An 18,970-nucleotide genomic window follows, 5' to 3' on the forward strand; every position below is an offset into this window, starting at 1 on the left:
GAAGATGTTAGTGGCACCCTGCTGGTATTTTTCTATCATTATGCTCGTTTAATATTTTTTTTTTTTTCTCAAAAAAAGAGAATCAAGCAATGATGCCCCATTTTGCTGGATGCTGCACCAGCAGACTCAGACCAAGTCCCTGCCCCGAGCGCTTGCATTGCTATTAGGGACCGGTTATTTATCTGCATTATTACTGGATGTGTAAGTCTGGCTTTGCGTAACCCCTTCATTGGGGTCAGTCTTGTAGCTCTGCCCTACGTACAGTATTTGAAGACCAACTGACGTTGTTGAAGTGGTTTGCAGATCTTCAGGGCCCTGTGAGAAGTGATGACAGAACAGGATCTTGTATGCAGTAGCTGGCAGGGAGCAGAGGAAGAGATGTCCTTGTGATTAAAATCAGCGTCATGTCAGATGACATTGCCTAATCCCAGTTGTGCTACTAATTGCATGAACTAGTTAAATCCGTTCCTCTGGGTCTCTTTCCCACGTGGAAAATAAACCAGTGCTTTCCCGTCAGAGATTACATACTCCCAATTTTACTGCTCAAAGCTGTAATCTTTGGATTGAAGCTGCTCTAGGAGCAGAAGTTGTTATCAGGTAGGAAAGTCCATCCCAGGTATCAAGTGTCACCTGCTTTGTTTGCAGGGGACTGAAGCAAAAGCTGGGTTCTAAATTCAGCCCTGCTGCTGAGGGCGGGTGGTTGGCTTGTGCCAGGAGCTCCCTCCGCGTGGCTCTTAAATCTCAGTATTTCCAGTTGAGCTTTGCACAACTTGCACCTCCTCGGAGCGTGTTCTGGGCTCGTTTCCTTCTCTTTGTGGCAGCCACCCAAAAAGCCTTGGTTGAGACCAGAATGATCCCTTTGTTATGCTTTTCGGCACTAAAGGTGACCTGGAAACTTCCCCCCCCGCCTCGTTGAGATCTGAGCGTTGACGACGGCTTTTCCTTGCGCCGGGGCTGGCGTCACTGACACCTTGAGTGGAGTGAGGAGCTGCCTTTCTTTTCCTGCATGAGGTGTCGGTGACTTCATCAGTGCTCGCTGGGGAAACATGGGATGGTGCAGGCAAGGCTTGGCAAGAGTCTAAAGCAAGCAGGGAACTATTTACATTTATGCTGTTTTAATGTGCTCTGAAGTCCATGTTCATTTTGCTAATGACTTTGATCTGAGAGACTATTACTTTAACTGGAAAAAGAATGTTTCCGCTGCTGCTATTTTAGTAGTTGATAGGTGTGCTTGGACTTATTTTGAATGCAAGTGCACACACATGCCGATATCTAGATGTAGCTATTATCTCGGGTTGAAATATTGGGTAATTATGTTTGATGGGAGTAAAGTGTTTATTTTTCATTTCTAGGTGATCAGTTAGTGTCCTAAATCTGCACAAGGGAACAAGTCTAAGCTATTTTTGTGCCACGAGATTGCAACTATCATTTAAATAGGCTTCATCTTTCCCTCTCAGGAAATTTGCGTTTAATCTCTTGCCCTCCTCTTCCCTCCCCGGTGAAAGTAACAGCAAAAAAAATTGGACTTGGGTGCCAAGCACACAAGGATTCACTTCAAATTCTCAACTGGGACTGAAGAAGAAGGGTAGAAATTTCCTATATTTAGACTGCAGAAGATACCTGTTTAGATTGTCTCCAAATAAAGGAACAATAGCCCGCCGGTAATATTTTCCTAAGAAAGAAGTCAATGAGAGGGAGAAACACAAACATATACGTTGACGTGTACTTCGAAGAACAGTATAAATACGTAGAGACTTTTTACAAGGACCTTCTCCCCAAAGCAGAGGTTTCCTGGCGCAGGCTCCAAGCGAGACAAACGCTTGTTTGTGCGATGCTGTGGCCGTCCCGGCACCTTCACCCACCCCCCCACCAACGGGATATTTGCCTTCTCATTCCCGAGGCTTAGTTATTGCACCTCTACCGATGAATGATTTTTTTTAGCAGGGTTTTGAAGGCTAGATCAGATATACTTCCTTCTGCAGCAGTCTAGGTGGCTGTTAATGAGTGCAGCCAATGAAAGGCCTTTGAACTTTACAGGTCCCTGAATTCTCCTAAGCTGAATTTGTCTTTCGCGTGTAGCCTGATGCCAGATCAAGAGGTATTATGCATTAGTCTGGCTTGCAGGAACCTACGGGTGGTGCATCTCTGTATTTGCCTTCTTACTGCATAAAGCCCCGCTGGTTCGTGGTTCTAGGAGCAGAGCAGGCATGCAGCTGGTTTGGATTATAGCCGGTAAGAGATGGGGGAGTTTTTCCTTGTGTGAAGTGCTTTGGTTTTCATCAGAGACTCTTCTAAGGCTCCAGCTGCCTCGCATAAGCCAGCAGGTTTACTGAGGCCACTGCTCAGTCTGTTAAGATGAAGGAGAGATTGTCACTTGATGATGATTAATTTAGGAATGCATTAACATGCCAAAGAAATCGAATGATAGAGGCTAGCTTGCCCTCTCCTCTGGTTTCCTAGACCCTAGGGAAAAAACGAAGCCAAGGCTGAAGCATATGACTTAATTAATGATGACTGTGGACTTAGCCTCTGCTACCATTTCAGCAAACTAGTCAGTGATGTGGGATTTTTTTTTTTCCTTCTTTCAGATGTGGTCACTGATACTTGCTGCCTTCTTGGTGTTTGCTTTTTATTTAATCCTGAAACCAAGGGTTAGATAAAATTGACCTCGAGCCTGGCTGCTGCTCAGGCACACTCTTCCTGTCTGGTTGTAGCTCCACCAGGTTGAGCCGAGACCACCCTTTAGGTGGTGACCCCAAATGACGGGGGACCTGGCAGCTAGAGAATATAACCACCGCAGTAAACGTATGAGTGCCCAAGGACTACGCTTGCTTAAGCTTTCTTCGGTGTGTCATCGGTTTCATAACCCCAAACAGACCGGTCGCTCAGATGCATATCCTGGTTCTGCCACGCACTGGGCTGTGAGAAATCCCATCACGTTGGTGGGATTGAATCAATAACTGGAAGCAGCCGCCGGCGTCACGCCTCCTCGGGGAGTAGCAGCAAGGGTCAGCGTGGGGAATGGCGGCTGCCGAAGTAAACCAGGACAGGGATGCGGATGCCTTATCTGTGCAGGGCTTCGTTCACCAAAGTTGTTTTTTTTTTTTCCAAAGTTCAGCTGATCTCCGTCACCTGCTGTGCTCGGCTGTGACATTTTACCCCTTTGCTTTGCAACTCTGATTTATGAAAAGACTTTTCTGAAGCTGATTGAAGCTGTCTGACTGTATCTAGCAGGGTGCAGGCGCTGTGAGCTGCTCGAGCCAGAAGCAGGTGCCCTGGTTTCCCCTCACCTCCTCCTTCCCGTCGCCTTGTTCCTCCTCCTTGCCAGGTCTGGCCTGACGGCGCGGGCGGTGGGGCTGCATTGCAGCTGAGGTTAGCCCTGCCTCCGCCGTCCCTTGGCACAGCAGGATGCAAACAGCGCTTTCAGCCGAGCCTAGTACACTACCGAATATTTTTCCAAGTCCACCCAGTTTCCCCCGACAGTCGTCAGGCACTCTATAAACATCTCAAGCCCTTCACGCGCTGCTTGCAGGGTTTACCGTGGGCGGGTGTTTTCTCAGGCTGGGATTTGAGCCGCAGAAGGGTGTTGGTGGCTGTAGGTCCTGCGACACCGGTTGAGGGAGAGCAGGGAGGGTGCAGCGTGCCTGGTGTTTGTTGGCACTGCTGAGTCCTCCAGGTCTTCCTGCAGACCGCAGCCCTGGCAGACTGCTCAGCGTTTTAAAATCCGAGTGCACCAGCACGCGTTTGAATATTAAATCTACATTTCAAAGTCCTGTTATTACTTATTACGTTTTAATTGCTTCCCCTGCCCTTTGAATCAAAGTACAGCTTGTGGTGTAGGAACATGATGAGAGCTGGGCTCGAGGCTGGGAGCGGAGAACACCCACCGGATGGATCTGACCGGCCGGGGGAAGGATCCTGTGGCGATCCCAGCCTGCTGCGTCTGGATCTGGTTGTGTACCAGCTAAGCATGCGAGGGGCAGAGCAGGCAAGGGCTGACAGGCATTGTTGTGGGAAGGAGGGGAAAGGAAGGCAGGCTAGCAAAATTCCTTGCGCATCCTTGCAAAGGGGGCCTATGCCAGCACATGATCTGCCAGCAGCAGATGTAAGCTCTCAAAAACAGCAGGGAGGATGTTGACTGCAACAATGCATCAAGGCTGCGGTTTGTAACCTCAATAGTAAGGCAGTTAACTTTTTTTTTTTTAACAAAGACATTTTGATTGCCAAATCCATAACCATTAGCAGCTGTGGTTTCGAGCTGTTCCTTCCTCACACGTTGCAGTCTAGACCTGACAGGCTTTCAAACAAAAGTTTGGCTGCCGGCTTTTGTTTGTGTTTCTTTGCGATCCTGCTTTTTTTTTTTTCTTTTTGCCCGTTCTGTTGATTTGGATTGAACGTCGGTGCGTATCCCTCTTCTAACCCAGCCTCCGTGGGGCGGCTCCTCTGCATCCATGTGGTCTTCTGTGGCCAAGAGCAGCGTGTAGAGTTCCTCGGGTGCCTGTTCACAAGGCTGCAGTACTGGATGTTTCTGCCTCAGGCTAGAGAATTTGGCATTTCTAGAAAGTTGGATCTGCTTTGGGGTTTCTGTTTAGGAAAATGCTGTTTCTCACAGGCCAAAAGCCTGGCTCTTTGGTGCTAAGGCCGAGGGAACAGGTCCTTAAAATGCTTGAAAACATGCTCAAAGTTGAAAGTGTGATGCAAGACCCTGTCGTGAGGGATATCAAACCTCCAAGTGAAGCACTTGGTGCTCTGCAAGCTCTTTCCGAAACTGGAAGCCTGAGTCAGGAGAAGGTGACACAGAGCAGCAGCAAACCTGGATCTCCTGGCTCAGGCGATGGCTCCTGTTGCCAGCTGGGTGTCACCTTTGGGCGAACGTGCCCTGGAGCACTTCGGGGTGAAGCCTGGGTTGGGAGATTGGCTAGATAATCCCCAAAAGTGAATGTCTTTGTAAAGAGAAGGTGGAGACTACAGCTGTTAGAACAACAGGCAGGGAAATGATGCTTCAACACCACTCCCCTTGGAAAAGCGACAAGGACGGATGCCGCTTGGACACAGCAGTTCTTGAAGGCTGGTCCTGCAGACTGTGAGAAGGGTGGGATTTTTTTCTTCCCTCTTGATACTAAATAATTCCTACCTGCAGCGGGACCACAGAGATGATAACTGAGCTTCAGGCACTGGATCGGTTTTGGCTGCAGCTGTATCCGGGCACCTCTGCGGGGTATCTGCGGGCAGGAATCAGTTATTGCTGGTGGTGCCCAAACTGGAATTGGGGAGTTTGCAGCACCCACAACCAGATAAGCATCATCTCTCCTATTTTGAATGGCTCCATTTCTCCTGCATCCATGTGTGTCTGCTGCTGGCGCTGCTGCAAATGCCCCTCTTTGGCTGCGGCACCCCCGTCGCTCGCCAGAAACTCCTGACTTTCTTTTCTCTTTTGCAAACCACTAAAGAAACATTTTCTAGCTGGATGGTGAGCAATTTCCCTCTGGAGAGGAGGAGAAAATGGCTGTTTAGTAGTTAATTACCTGTTACGTTAGTCTGACAGCTATGAAGCTTATGAGGCGTGAAGGAAGAGCAGATCCGCCTTTCCCACAAATCACCAAGAAAACGGGGTGAAGGAAGTTGCGCCCGGCTCCCGAGGGGGATGCCTCGCATCCCGCTCGCCTCCCTTGCACATGGCCAAGGAGCTGCTTGCAAACGCCCAGAGAAGAGCCCAGTGCGTGTTTTTGCCTGCTGGGGAAAGCTGATTTATTGCCACTGCTGGTTACAGCCATGCTCTTTTGGAGGGGACGCCGTCTCCGCCAAGACTATTTTTTTTGCCCTTTGAATGCATTTTACGGTGAGCTCTCTTGCCAACACATGGGCTCCGCTTGCTTTTATTCTTTCCAGACAGCGTTGCTTTCCAGCGCTGCCTCTTTTATTTCGAAGCTCTTAGAGAGCAGCGGAGAAATGAAGGCTGGAGCTGGTGTCCTGGCCCGGAGCTGCCTGGCAGAGCGAGCTGTATTTCCCCTGTTGTTCACCGAGGAGGCATGCCAGGAAAATGATTCAACCCTTTCCATTATTAACCTTGCAGAACATCTCAACCACCTCCTCGCCGTTCGGTGCCAGTGCCCCAAGGCCACCCCTGGCAGCTGTAAGATAGAGAGAGGGGATGGCGGCGACTCGCCAAAGGACTACAGGTTCCAGCGTGCAGTTCTCCGCCGCGCTCCGGCTACCCAGGATGTGCACTTGATGGGCAAGAAGAGTGGAGGAGAGCTCGGGCTGCATTGCAGGGCTCTGTAGGCCAGCCTGTGTAAAACGCCGGGGCTATTCCCACCCGGCGTTAGCATTCGGTCTCTTGCGTTTGTCTCCTTTTGTGTCTGGAGACCTTAACGAGAGCGAAAGATGCTCCTGAAAGGTCGCTAACGAAGCTGCCAGGGAGCATTTTGGCTTTGTGCTGCGCAGAGCCGCTGCTCCGTTGCATGCGGTGCCTTTGTTCCTTGCTCGGATGCACCAGAGCAGAGCTCATCTCGTTAGCGATGGTTTGACTGCCCCCCAGCATGTTTTCCTTCGGCTCTTTCGATTCCCCTGCCTTCGGTTCACAGCTTTCGGGTTCAAGCGAACTCAGCTTATCGGGGAGGATGAAGCAATCGAGGGGCTCGGGACAGCCCTTCTCCATGTTTGTTTCCCCCCCCCCCCCCCCACTGCTGAGATGGAATCAGGACAAGCTTAAGGGTCCCGAACGCTGCATTGTTACCAGCGATGCTGGGCAAGCTTGCACGGCCCCCGCATCCCGCTGCAGGCTTTACCCAAATCAGGGGAAAAAAAATATTTAACAGATTGGTGGGGGGAAAAACCATCAGCAGGATTTTTTTTTTTTTTTTTTCTCTCAAATGGCAGAGAAGGTGGGTTTGTGTCTCTGCTGGCTCTGAGCTGGCTTGTCACCTCCTTTGCTCTTTTGCTGTGGGCTGCAGAGTGGGGAGGCTGGGCAGCCCTGCTGCTATTTCTGGTGGTGATGAGCTGGTGACAGGAGACCAGGGACAGTGAAAACGAAGTGTAGGGAACATCCATTTGCAATTATCCCTGCTTGCAGCTTGATTAGGGCGGCTGTTGGGGACATCTGATAGCCACTTAATGTATGTTCAAAGCGCCGGCTCCAGCGAGAGGGCAGATCTGGTGGCCTGTTTTTGGAGGAGCCCAATGCTCAGCTCCCTTTTCCAGCTTGTACTCAGATGCTATGTTTAACCTTGACCTCTTTCTGCATGTGTTAAGCTGCCTTGAGATCGGCTTTTTTTTCTTCCCGCCCCCCCCCAGCTAATCTCTTCACAGCTAGCATCTCACAAACCTGTTAGCAGCAAATTGAAGCCCGACTGGTGTGGTTGCAGATACGGGATGAGCAAGAAGGGTGGTGGTTGCGCGGATGCTGCTGTCTGGAGAGCGTACGTGGCGTTTTCAAGTGTGCAGAGCAGTGGGCTGGAGCAGCAGTTGGTAAGCCGTGCCGGCTGTTCGCAGCCCACGGAGCCCACCGTCCTCCCAACTGCCGCGTCACAAGCCCGCTACAAGGTGGCAGAAGGTCTGAAAGGAGGCTGAATCATTTTTTTTTTTACACCATAGTTACATTGCATAACCCCTCTCTTTTGAGCTTTCCTGCTATCTGCAGGATTGGAGGAGGGTGGGTTTTCTTCTTCTTGAGGGACAACTTGGGACTTTATGTGTTGTAGAGGGCCTTTTTAGCCACCTTCTTCTAAATGCTGAGTTGGTTCCTGTTGGTTATTTACACCCTCAAGATTATAACAATGAGTGCCGCTGAAATTAGGAAGGAACATCTTCGCTATCAAACTCCTGGCTGGGTGTGATTCTTGGTCTCTTGTAGAGACGGAGTCTGGTTTCGCTCTAAATTGACCTTTTATTTTAAAAAATTGCTGTTGCAGGTCTTCTTTACTTGGGATATGCTCAATCTTCTCTCTCTGGCACACTACATGTGGCTTTTGGGCTTTTACTACTAATCTCAGGTTTGCTGAAGCGCTGATAGGCAGTGGCCACTGTCTGTTGGGGTGTAGTAGTTCAGAGTAAATTTGTTCTCCATCTCCTAAACTTACTGCGTTGCAGTTTGTAACTGACCTCTTACAGCAGTTGACTGACCTCTTACAGCAGAAATATTGGGAAATGAGTCTTTTACTCGTTAGATACTTGGGCAGCTTCGGAAAATGTAACGGAGGCAATTGTGTTTGGTATCTCGGTGGCAGCATCTCTTCTGAGAGCACAAGTCAGCTGAGTAGTTGCCAAAAGGAGAGGCGTCTTCGGTGTGGGGCAGGATGTCCTAGCGCTGAGCTGCAGAAAGAGCCGTAGAGGCGGAGGAGTGCTGCCGTTCAGCTGCGCTGTCTGTCTTGATCTTGTTGATGATGAGACAAGGTAGCGTAGATACAGTCCGTAGGTGTCTACAGGCGACGTTGCTTGTGGTGATCGCACGTGACGTCGAGAGCGAGTGCTGTTTAGGGGGCCTGAATAGCAACAGGGAGAGGTTTTGGGTAGGACGTAGTAACAGCTCCGGTGACTTCTAGGAATCGCAGAATCACAGAATCACTAGGTTGGAAAGGACCTTCAAGATCATCAAGTCCAAGCATTAATCCAGCGCCACCATGTCCCCTAAACCATGTCCTGAAGCGCCACATCCACACGTTTTTTGAACACTTCCAGAGATGGCGACTCCACCACCTCCCTGGGCAGCCTGTTCCAATGCCTGACCACTCTCTCAGTGAAGAAATTTTTCCTAATATCCAGTGTAAACCTCCCCTGGCGCAACTTGAGGCCATTTCCTCTTGTCCTATCACTAGTTACTTGGGAGAAGAGACCAACACCCTCGTCGCCACAACCCCCTTTCAGGTAGTTGTAGAGAGCGATAAGGTCTCCCCTCAGCCTCCTCTTCTCCAGACTAAACCACCCCAGTTCCCTCAGCCGCTCCTCATAAGACTTGTGCTCCAGACCCCTCACCAGCTTCATTGCCCTTCTCTGGACATGCTCCAGCACCTCAACATCCTTCTTGTAGTGAGGGGCCCAAAACTGAACACAGGATTCAAGGTGCGGCCTCACCAGTGCCGAGTACAGGGGCACAATCACTTCCCTACTCCTGCTGGCCACACTAGTGCTGATACAGGCCAGGATGCTGTTGGCCTTCTTGGCCACCTGCGCACACTGCCGGCTCATGTTCAGCCGGCTGTCAACCAGCACCCCCGGGTCCCTTTCCGCCGGGCTGCTCTCCAGCCACTCCTCCCCACGCCTGTAAATGAGGTCCACAGAGGTGGTTTCTAAACACGTTAAATATTGGCAGCTTGTTACTGGTGCACTGGGAAGAGGCTACGCTCTTGGTCCTGGTGATGTGTTGTGCCACAAAAGAGGATCTCACTGTTTCTCTGTTCAAGTTGCAGGCTGTGGTTTCAGGAGTTACAGTGGGCATGTCTGACCTCTCGCTGCTCTCTGAGAGGAGTCTCGGTTCCTACCAGCCCCCAGCCATGTGCCTCTGCCATTCACCCACTTCACTGGACCCTTCTTTGAGCAGGTTCAGCCCATTAACTCAATAAAAAACTGACTTTACCCAAAATCTTCCTAAATTTCTGCAGGGGGAACGAGTTGAATTGACTTGTGGGCAGGACTGGGGGAAGAGAGGAGCCTGGCCATTAGGTTGGCTCAGCATCTTGTAGGAGCTCAGCCCCATCTTCTCCAGCTGGGACCATCTTGTCTAGGCAGAGGAAAGGGTGACGGCTTTTTCTCAGCTCCAGCAGGCAGGAATATTCTGCTTTTGTTGTTCACCGGGATGGGATAAGAGGTTTCCAGGGTAGGTACAATAGGAAGCCTTAAATGTAGCAGCTCGACGAGAGGCTCCCTTCCTGCCTCCTGGGAGTGAGATGCCAGAGGAAGAACCAAGGCTTTTAAAATGCAGGACACAGACGGATTTGGCACACGTACAGAAACGTACCCTGGGAGTGAAGATGAAAGGCTGCGGCGTGGAAGCGTAAACCCAAGTCACAGCTGTGGTATCCGCCTCGGCCTTGGGATCGGATTGAGCTGGAAGCTTTTGGAGCTGAAGGTTTGATCCTGGTTTCGGATGAAAGCTGTCAGTGGAGAAACCAACCTGACTGTTGCTTTCACTGATGATGCCTGGGTTAATGGGGATGACCTGTTAATGGAGATAGTCCCTGTGTGCGGGCCTGTAAGGTGCGTGAAGGGGAACACAGTGATGTCCAGGTCCACCTAGGAGATGGTGGCTGAGGAGATTTGGGAAGCAGCTGTACTCCAGGCAGCAAGACCTGTACAGCACATGGGTCCCGGACACACAACCTGGCTGAGGAAGCCACTGGCTGAACCACGTAGAGCAGGGATGGACCACCTCTGCGACCAGGCCTGGATGATGGCTTCTGCCCCACCACTTTATGGTGTGACCTGTGGAGGCCATGCTTGTGTGGGAGCTGCTGGGTAAGTCGGGTCCTCTGGCTGCGGAGGGGCCACCAGCCACCCGCATGATGCTGAGAGCAGTAAAACGATGCCAGCATTTCGCACTCACCAGGCGTTGGCGGGGGATATTCACATTGGCTCTGTCTAACCTTCCAAGATCCTCCTTCCCTGCAGATGGGAAATGAAAATCCTTGGCATCGGCATGGAGCAGTGGAAGCAAGTCAAGTAACGTGGCTCAGCCAAAAAAAAAAGAAGAGGAAGAAACCTGTCCAACCCCAGATTGGTACAGCAGGGCACCCACATGAGATGCAGATCAGCGCGGCTCTTTCTCCCCTGGCGCGGGTGTCGTACAGAGCAGCTAAGTGCGTGTACATCTCTCTCTCTCGCTCAGTGAACAGCTCTTACACGCTGTTGTAAAATGAGAGGGGCTGGAAATGCTTTCCCTGGTTGATCCAATCCCAGTGTCGGGCTTCTGTAAATCTCCCCTAACCACTGGCAGTGCTGCCAAACCCTGCTACAGCACAGGGGGAGCGGGTTGCTCCCTGCTCCCCTCCCCGTGCCCAGCTGTTCCAGGGCAAATCCAAACTCATCTTGGCAGGTCGGTGAGAGCTTTTCAAACACTCAGCCTAGGAGTCATTTGTTAGTAACAAATGGGGGATTTGCCAGGACATGCTGCTCCATCTGGTCTGGCATCCTGTCCCCTACAGCAGCCTTGGCAGATCTGCTCGAGGAAGGCAGGGGAGCAAAAAAAAAAAAAAAAAAGAAAAAAAAAAAAGGCCCCCCCCAAAAAAAGCATCAGTTTCCCCATGGAAGGGAAACAACTTCTGCAGTCTGTTTGAACAGGGTTTCCTGGACTGGAGCACCTTCGTGGCATGCCCTCGCCTCTGTGCCTGTCAGTACAAGGTCTGCAGCTAATGGAGGATCTGAAGTGATGGGTGGTATATATATTTTTTATTACTGTTTTGCATTTCACTTCTGAACACCAGTGCGGCTGAGCTGCATCGAGACAGGACTTAGGTGTACTTCCCTCACTGAGTGTTTCTTTTTTCCTTTCCCCTCCATGGTTAATGAGAGAAACTATCTGTTCATACTCTTCCTATAAAATTCCCCCATGTCTTCATCGCAGTGAAATCTCTCTGTACACAGAGCCAGCCCCACGCTTTAGATAAGCTTAGGCCAAGTGTGAAACCCACACACTTTAGCTGGCGAAACACAGGTCGGTGCTAAAAGAGGCTGAAAAGGGTTAGAGAGCACACAGGGAAGCAGCTCGGGAAGCGGATCCGAAGAGGGAGCAAGCTCTGGTGGAGGCGCAATGAGAAGAGGCTTAGTGAGGGGCCCACTGATTAAGACCCAAACCTGCAATTGTTTGTGGGTTTTGTTTTTTTTTTTTTTTCATTAAAAGTTCTTGAACTGGTTGAGTCCGAGCTGCTACAGCCTAGATATAACCCATCTCTTAACTCACGATTTCTCTGCTCCTGACTGCTGAGCTCTTTTCGCACCCGTGGCAGTCGGTCTGACTCTGTTTTGCGTGCGTGTCTGTATTTCGCAGTATCCTGATCTGAGCCAGGAGTCCGAGTCTCCATTTGTCTTTATCTGCACTAATCCCCAGGAGATGGTTGTGAAGTTTCCCATCAAAGGAAAACACAAAATCTGTAAGTAGTAAAGTTTCCACAGATGCCCCCCTTGGCCTTTTGTGCCTGCTCTCATCACCACCTCTGCTTGCCTTTGCCATATGAGTTCGCAACCTTTGCCCTGTGCTCTTTGATCTGTAGGTGTTTGTTTAATGAGTTGAATACATCTGTAATATTTTTTTTGTCTTTGGTTCCCCTTTCCCCAGATGTTGCTTCCTTCCAAATACATGCCTCTTCCTGCCTCTGCAAACACTCGGGAGTCAAAGGGTGCTCATGATCCGCTTCTGGCATCAGCCTGGGTCAGGATACGAGCCGGTGCGGCGATGCTCGGGCGGATCCGCGCTAACTCCTTTTGCCCGCGGTTCAAAATTGCCCTCTCGCCTGTGAGGATGGTGAGGGCTCGAAGCAGCAAGAGCTGCAGGGCCAGATGGATGTTCTCCATCCGCGGGCCGGCAGGATGGGATGTCCTGGCAGAGCTTGCAGGGAAGCGCCGCAGCATCTGTCCGCGCTCCGCTTGCCAGCGTCGTTAGTCCCTTTTACGAGCCACCAGCCCCTCCGCAGGCTGCCAGTTATTCCTGCCTGCTGCCGTAAAAAGGATGGAGGAGGGATGCAGCAGCTGGGGAGCCTGCAGTCAGCTCTGTCCTTATTAGCAGCCTCCCCACCACACAGCCTGGGGAAGGCGCTGTACACGCTTTCAGGGGATGTGAAAAATTAATTTGACGGGCTAAAAGCAGCATAAGCAGAAATAGTCTTGACTGTTTGTTTAGCAGAGCTGACGACTGGGTTTTCCTTCTCGTTTGCAGTGCCGTTCTCTGGGAGTAGTTATCCAGCGGCACAGGAGCGACAAGGATTTCTCAGGGCTGGTTAATAAAGGCTTTTGAAGCACAGTGTAGGGTTATTTATTTTTGTTGGTTTTGAGGTGGTTTTTTTCCCCTCTTTGCTCAGAGAAGCACTGTTCTTCCACGGCTTTGGTCTCTCCCTGGCTTTTGGGGGTGTTCCTGCCCTGCAGAGGTATTGACCAGGGCGAAACAATTCGGTTTCTTCCCTGCCTTTTTTAGCAACGCCGATGTGCGGTGAGCTGCCGCGCTCGGGTCTTGCTCGCGGCACCGTCTCCCCCAGGGATGGGTCTTTCCCAGCGCGCTGGTGAGCAGGCAGGGCTGCGCCGGGTTATTTTGGATGCAAACATCTTTGCTGCGGTAGAACAGCCTCGTCGCTGTTGCGTGCTGGAGCAGCCGCTGCGTCCTTTTTTTTTTTGCCTTGTTTTAACCTCTCCTTGCTCTCTTACAAGCTCTCTCATGCCCCTTCACTGGCACGTCTGCCTCCGTCCAGCCGCCGTTAGGAGGAGAGCTGCCGGCGGTGGCTGAAGGGGAAGCTGCTGTGCGGTGTGAGCACAGGGCGGCCGGCTTCTGCACGTCTGCCTTGCCGGGTGCAGGCGCTGCCGGTCCCCTCCCCATCTGTCACATCGTCTCCTTTGTGTTGTGACACTTTCCTGCTTGGAGAAGGATCAGTCTAACAGCCTGGAAGGAAGCCGGCTGTGCTGGCGGCTGCCTGCGCTGCCCGCTCCTGCTGCTGGCCCTGCCTTTCCTGCCCTCCGTCCCGACAGGAGCTGTCACGAGAGCAGCGGCGGGGGAGTCTGTGGAGTTGCATGTTCCCCTCCCGCAGGGGACAGCGTCCGTCTGGGTGATATTTGTGACAGCCTAGGGGTAAGGAGCAGGGAGGGCTTTGACCTTTCATCGGGGCAAGGCGCTGTTTTAATAGGAGTTGGCATCACATCCGAGGCAGTCAAAAGCTTAATTCTCCAAGCTGGAAGCAGAGCAAGGGGGAAGGCACCGGCTCACGTCCCCACCTAAGCTCGCCAGCTGCCCTGGTCTCCTTGAAGCCTGGCTCAAGCCATGACAAAATGCCAGTTTGTCTTCTTGGGAAGCCGAGCCGGAGCAGTTTTCCTTGCCAGATAACAGCATGGACCTCGCCGCGATGACATCCGAATGCTTCTCCGTTGCAAATCAGTTGTTTCTAGCAGCCCGGGGATGGGGGGGGAGGGGGAGGGAACAAAAAAGTAACGTAGCTCAATTTTTGCTGCCAGGGTTATTGTTTATGTGGAAGGGATGGGCACTGTGTTTCCATCGTGTTTGGGAGCACAGCTGTCCCCAGACACAGTCCTGCTTAGCTTCAGCACATAAGGACAAAGCTCGGTGGTGGTTCTCGTGGGAGATTTCCTTGAATCTGGGCAAAGCTTCCCTGAAGCCTCCCTCGAGCATTGCTCAGAAACCTCCCTTCAAGAGCTGGCGTCTGGAAGAGCGCGGAGGAGCGGGTGAAGGGACACGTTGCGGTGCGAGATGAGAGTCCTTAAATCATTGAGCGGAAAGAGAAGAGGACCCTGGGGCTGTTGCCTTATTTTTAGCCTTTTCCTAAAGGTTACCCACATGATGTTTTATCTTTGCCAGCTGATAGAGCCGAGGAGCTTGCTGATCGCTTTTGGGGTCCGGGAGTAGCAAGCAGGCGCGTTAAATATGAAGCTTACAGCCCTGAGGGGGGACACAGCATTGGCGGTGGGGGACCAGAGCTTGGAGCCAGTGTGAACTTGGTGACTTCCTCCTGCCAAAAACCCCACGGCGTGGCGACACAGTGGTCCGACACACCGGTCAGTCTGTCCGTGCTGGCTCATGGGTTGGGTGAGCCTTTTTGGGTGCCTATTGCTGTTTCCCGCCATTGCAAGGAGGGGGCTTCTTTCCCGTCCTTAGGCAGTTGGGGAAAGTCTTTTCCCACCTAGGGTGCAGGATGGGGATGGCAGATCTCCCAGACCTTGCAGGAGAGCATCTTCCAAACTGCAGCTCAGAGGGAGAACACTGGCTGAAAACAGGTGCTTCAAGTAATGCCCTATTTTGCCCTTTTGCTTGGTCTCAGTTTTAATTTTCTCATTTGTGATGGTGGAAGAGTTTTGCAGACACCCTTTTGTGTCCTGTGGGCTGCAGGCTGACAACTGCTGCATCGAGACGTTGGCAGCATCTGGTTCCTGCTCCCAATTTCGGCCTGAACGAAGCCATATATCAGTTCGCAGATCTATGGCACAGTGACTTCCAAACCCTTGCTCACTTTTTTTTTTTTTTATGTGTTATGGTTTTGGTGCATTGAACTTCCCTCTCAAGGTCAGACAGGAGCAGGGCTGGCCCAAAACTCAAGCTGGGGAAGGAGGACTGTTTTCAGGGAGGCTGGATTGTCCTGATCAAACATCCAGTGCAAAGCAGTCTTGTAACCTGCCTCTCCTGGGAGAAGCGTTGTCAGACTCTTTCTTGAGCTGAAATCAAGCAGTTTTCTCGGTTTGAAGAGAAAGTGATGGTCTCTGGCTAGTTTGGATTGGATTTCTCTGGCCAAGCACCTGCTCCTCACGGTACCTGGGCGTTTACTAGCAGTTTTTGGAGCAGTGGCCAAAGCGGGACTGGTTTGGAGCCTGGTAGATCTTGTCCCCACCAAGGATGAGATCTGCTGTGTGCTGTAGCCGGGCTGGAGCAACGCAGCTCTCCCAGGGTCTGCATGGGCTGTGCTTCACCCAACGGGGTGACTCTGGGCTTGATTCCCCAGAGGGACGGTGCCGAGGGACCCGAGTGAAGTGCCACCAGCTCCGGCTCCATCCACCTCACTGGGATTTCACTGGGACGGGCTCTCTCTGTCCATCTCGTTGTGATCAAACTGATCCCTTTGCCTCCTCTCCTGGTGGTGTGAGCACAGTGGACCCCCGTGTCCCTCCGAGGGATGCGGGGGATGCTCTCCAGGGACCGGGGCTGCCCTCCCCAGCTCAGAATGGGGTCTGCAGTTTTTGCTGCTGGTTTCTGCAACACACTGGAGCCCTGTCCCTGCTCCCAGCCACAGAGGCAGGACGAGGCTGGCATTGGGAGGGTGGGAAGAGGCAGGGGAGCAGGAACAGGGAGGCGAGTTCCCGGGGAGACGTGGCATTAGAGGAGGTGACTGGTGCCTGCTGACAGCAAAGCCTCTCCAGGAGGATGGCTTTTTGCCATGCTGCCTCGCTTAAGGTCACCTTCCCTTTCTTCCTCCCCCTTTTGGCAGAGGTTTGTGCAAATCCCGTGTGTTGATGTCCTGCTCCTGTCCCAGGTAGGAAAGCGGAGCTGGCAGCGAAGCCACCGAGGGCTGTGCAAGATCAGTGGGATGAGGGGAGGCAGCTTTGCTCTGGGTCCCACTGGAGCAGCCGGCCTTGGGCACCTGGGCTCACCGAGGTGCTGCCTGGTGGCAAAGGCAGCACGTCCCTCCCAGACGGTGGCCTTGGAGGCCACCAACCTGGCGCTTGGCAGCACGGAGCAGTCAGTCCCTGTCACCTTCTGTGCCCCATTGCATTGTCGTCCCCGAGCTGGGGGTTTATTGTCCCCAATTTCTGCCACACATGTCCCCGACACGGTGCTTGATGGTCCCTCATCACCTTCAAAGGTGTCAGCTCATCCTGCGGGCGAGTGAAGGGATCGGTTTCCCCCCCGGCAGCGTCGAGCAAGTGCTGGATGTTAATTTACTCTCCTCCTCCCTGAATTTCCCCCTTGCTGGCATCTCTTTGCCACGTCGGACATGCTTGCCCCCAGCTCCCCGGTGTCGCGCCTGCGGAGGGAAGCCACAGCGGCTGGAAACGCCTGGCTCCTCAAGCACGATAATTGAATGTGACAGGAACACACTAACTAGGAGACCTCGCTGCCTCCAGCTGATTTGCATTGCAAATAGCATTTAAAAATAAAGAGTGATGAGGGTTTGTTGTTTTTGTTTTTTTGGTTTTTTTATCCCCTCTTTACAGGGAAGCTGGATGCAAAGATCCATCAGGGAGCGAAGAAGGGGTTAATGAAGCAGAAAGCGATGGGGTGAGCCGCGGGGGAGCAGCGTCTGTTCCAGTTCCCACGCAGCACCCGACTGCCACCGAAAGGTGCCAGGATGGTCCTCGACTCTGGAAAGCAGGTGCAAGATAGATCCGAGCGTGCTTTTAGGTATTGCTTTATCCATTGTATTCCAGAAGCATTAAAAGAGACGTGTTTTCACTGACCTCTCGCCCAACAGCCTTGTGCTTCCCGGGAAGTCGTGCGCTGTTGAGCGCGTGCTCGGGGATGCAAGGCCTGCGGTGTGGGTGGTGGGCTCTCTTCCTGCTGGGAGGTTTTCTGCTCGCGGGAGCGTGCCCTTGCAGCTCTTGGCATTCCCGGGAAGCACCCAACCTTACGTCTCCCTCTCCTGATTTCTATCAACGCAGCAGCCACCCTGCAAAAGCTGACACCCCCCCCCCCCCAGCAGCTGTGTGCATGAGTTAAAAACCCATTCTGCCTTATGAATAAGATTAATTTCTCCTTTTTCTTTAATCCTTCATATCCAGCATCTCCCCGCATTGCCGTGTCTGTGCTCATTACACTCTCGTGTTCACTGGGCTGCGAGCCTTTCGTGCCATGTTGCTCCAGGCTCTGCCTCGCTGTGGTCTAAGTGCTCCTGGTTCCCCACAGCCCACCCTGCTCCGGAGGGGACAGAGCCACCCCTGAGCACCACCAGCCTCCCTCCTCTCCATCCCCGGGGACGCGGTGAGGAGCAGGGCAGGGCTGCCAGCTCAGCTGCTTGGCGTGGTCACCCATTGCAGGTTGTCCCAACCCTCTGCCTCCGTTCCTGTCACTACCCCCTCAGAGAGGAGGAGGAGGAGGAGCATGGGAAGCCTTCGTGCCAGCTGCCTGCACCCCTGAAACTAGGCAGCCGGACACTGCAGCGCTGGTGTTTGCCCTGGGAGTCGTATTCTGGTTCCTCTTTTACGGGACCTCTGAGATGGTGGATCTGGAGTTAACACCCACCCACATAATTCCTCATTTGGAAAACCCTTGCAGGTGTTTCAGCTCTGAGTTGGCCAGGCTTGGCACAGAGGTTATGGCCTGGGAGCTGCTGTTCAGTGTCACAGAGATGGGCTTCTCCTGCTTCCCTCCTCCATCCACCAGCCTGGCCCTGGCCCTCGTGTCCCACCAGTATGGCCCCGATCAGCTGTGCTGGGACTCCTGGTGACTTCCCTGCACATGTTTCTCTTCTTGTATCATGGAAGTTCTCCTCCTCTCTTGGGTGGATGTGCCTCAAGAGCGAGGGGAAATGTCTGCGGTGCCCGTGGGAGCGGCGCTGGAGAGGGACAGGGGAGCTTGGGGTGGCATCCTGGGGTCCTGGTGCCATGGGGAGAAGGAGGCAGGAGAGGACTCGGCCTTGGTGGCCGGGTGGGAGAGGCAGGAGACAGAGGTTGCATTGCCCAAGCTGCCTGCAGCTCCCTGGAGCGTCTCTCCTAGAGGTGGAGGGGTTGACCCTCTAGCAGCCAGCCCGAAGGTGGCACTTGTGGACGAAGATGGGGGAGATGCTCTTCCAGGCAGAAGACAAGCACATGGAGAAGGTTACGTGGCGGACAGTGTCCTTCACAAAACATCACTGGTGCTCTGCTGCCCTGCCCTGTGCCTCACCGGCATGGCCTGGGATGAGCGGGATGCTCAGGACACTGAGCACCCAGGGAGGACGTGCTCAGCACCCAGTGGTGCATCCAGGCTGGGCTCCACGTGCCGCAGCCCCAGGGTTTCCAGCTCCTGCTCCTTATCCTGGGAGCGCCGTGGAGTTGGACGAGGCTGTGATGGAGTGGGATCTTGTACCATCCCCATGGCCCATGTCATGCCCATCACACCTAATGCCCGTCAAAATCCTCGTCTCGGGGCACTGCTTCCCAGGACGGGTTGCCCACCCCATGCCTAAGCTGGGCTTTTAATACGAGCCCATGATTTGGCTTCATATTAAACCAGACCCATCTCCTGCGTCCACCTCCATGCCCTTGGGAGCATCATTCCTGGTCCAGGATGTGCTGAAAAATCAGTGCTGAATGTCCAGAATACCTTTTACCCAATCCTTTAAAGAATTTTGGTAAATGC

The 18,970-nt window shown here is 52.7% G+C and overlaps 1 protein-coding gene across 1 annotated transcript in view; it reads left to right on the forward strand.

The window, feature by feature from the left end:
• Positions 1 to 17,343, forward strand: part of TRIP4 (thyroid hormone receptor interactor 4) — a gene marked incomplete at its 5' end in the record, with an annotated part of 33,781 nt that extends 16,438 nt beyond the window's left edge. Inside the window, 2 exons of the mRNA XM_082005462.1 lie at positions 11,978 to 12,080; positions 16,849 to 17,343. Of these exons, the coding sequence (XP_081861588.1) occupies positions 11,978 to 12,080; positions 16,849 to 16,916 (171 nt within the window). The 3' untranslated portion in view covers positions 16,917 to 17,343. The remainder of the gene's footprint in view (positions 1 to 11,977; positions 12,081 to 16,848) is intronic.
• Positions 17,344 to 18,970: the final 1,627 nt, after the last annotated feature.

The sequence above is a fragment of the Phaethon aethereus genome (genome assembly GCF_964289735.1).
Source record: "Phaethon aethereus genome assembly, chromosome: 12".
NCBI classification, from domain to species: Eukaryota; Metazoa; Chordata; class Aves; order Phaethontiformes; family Phaethontidae; genus Phaethon; species Phaethon aethereus.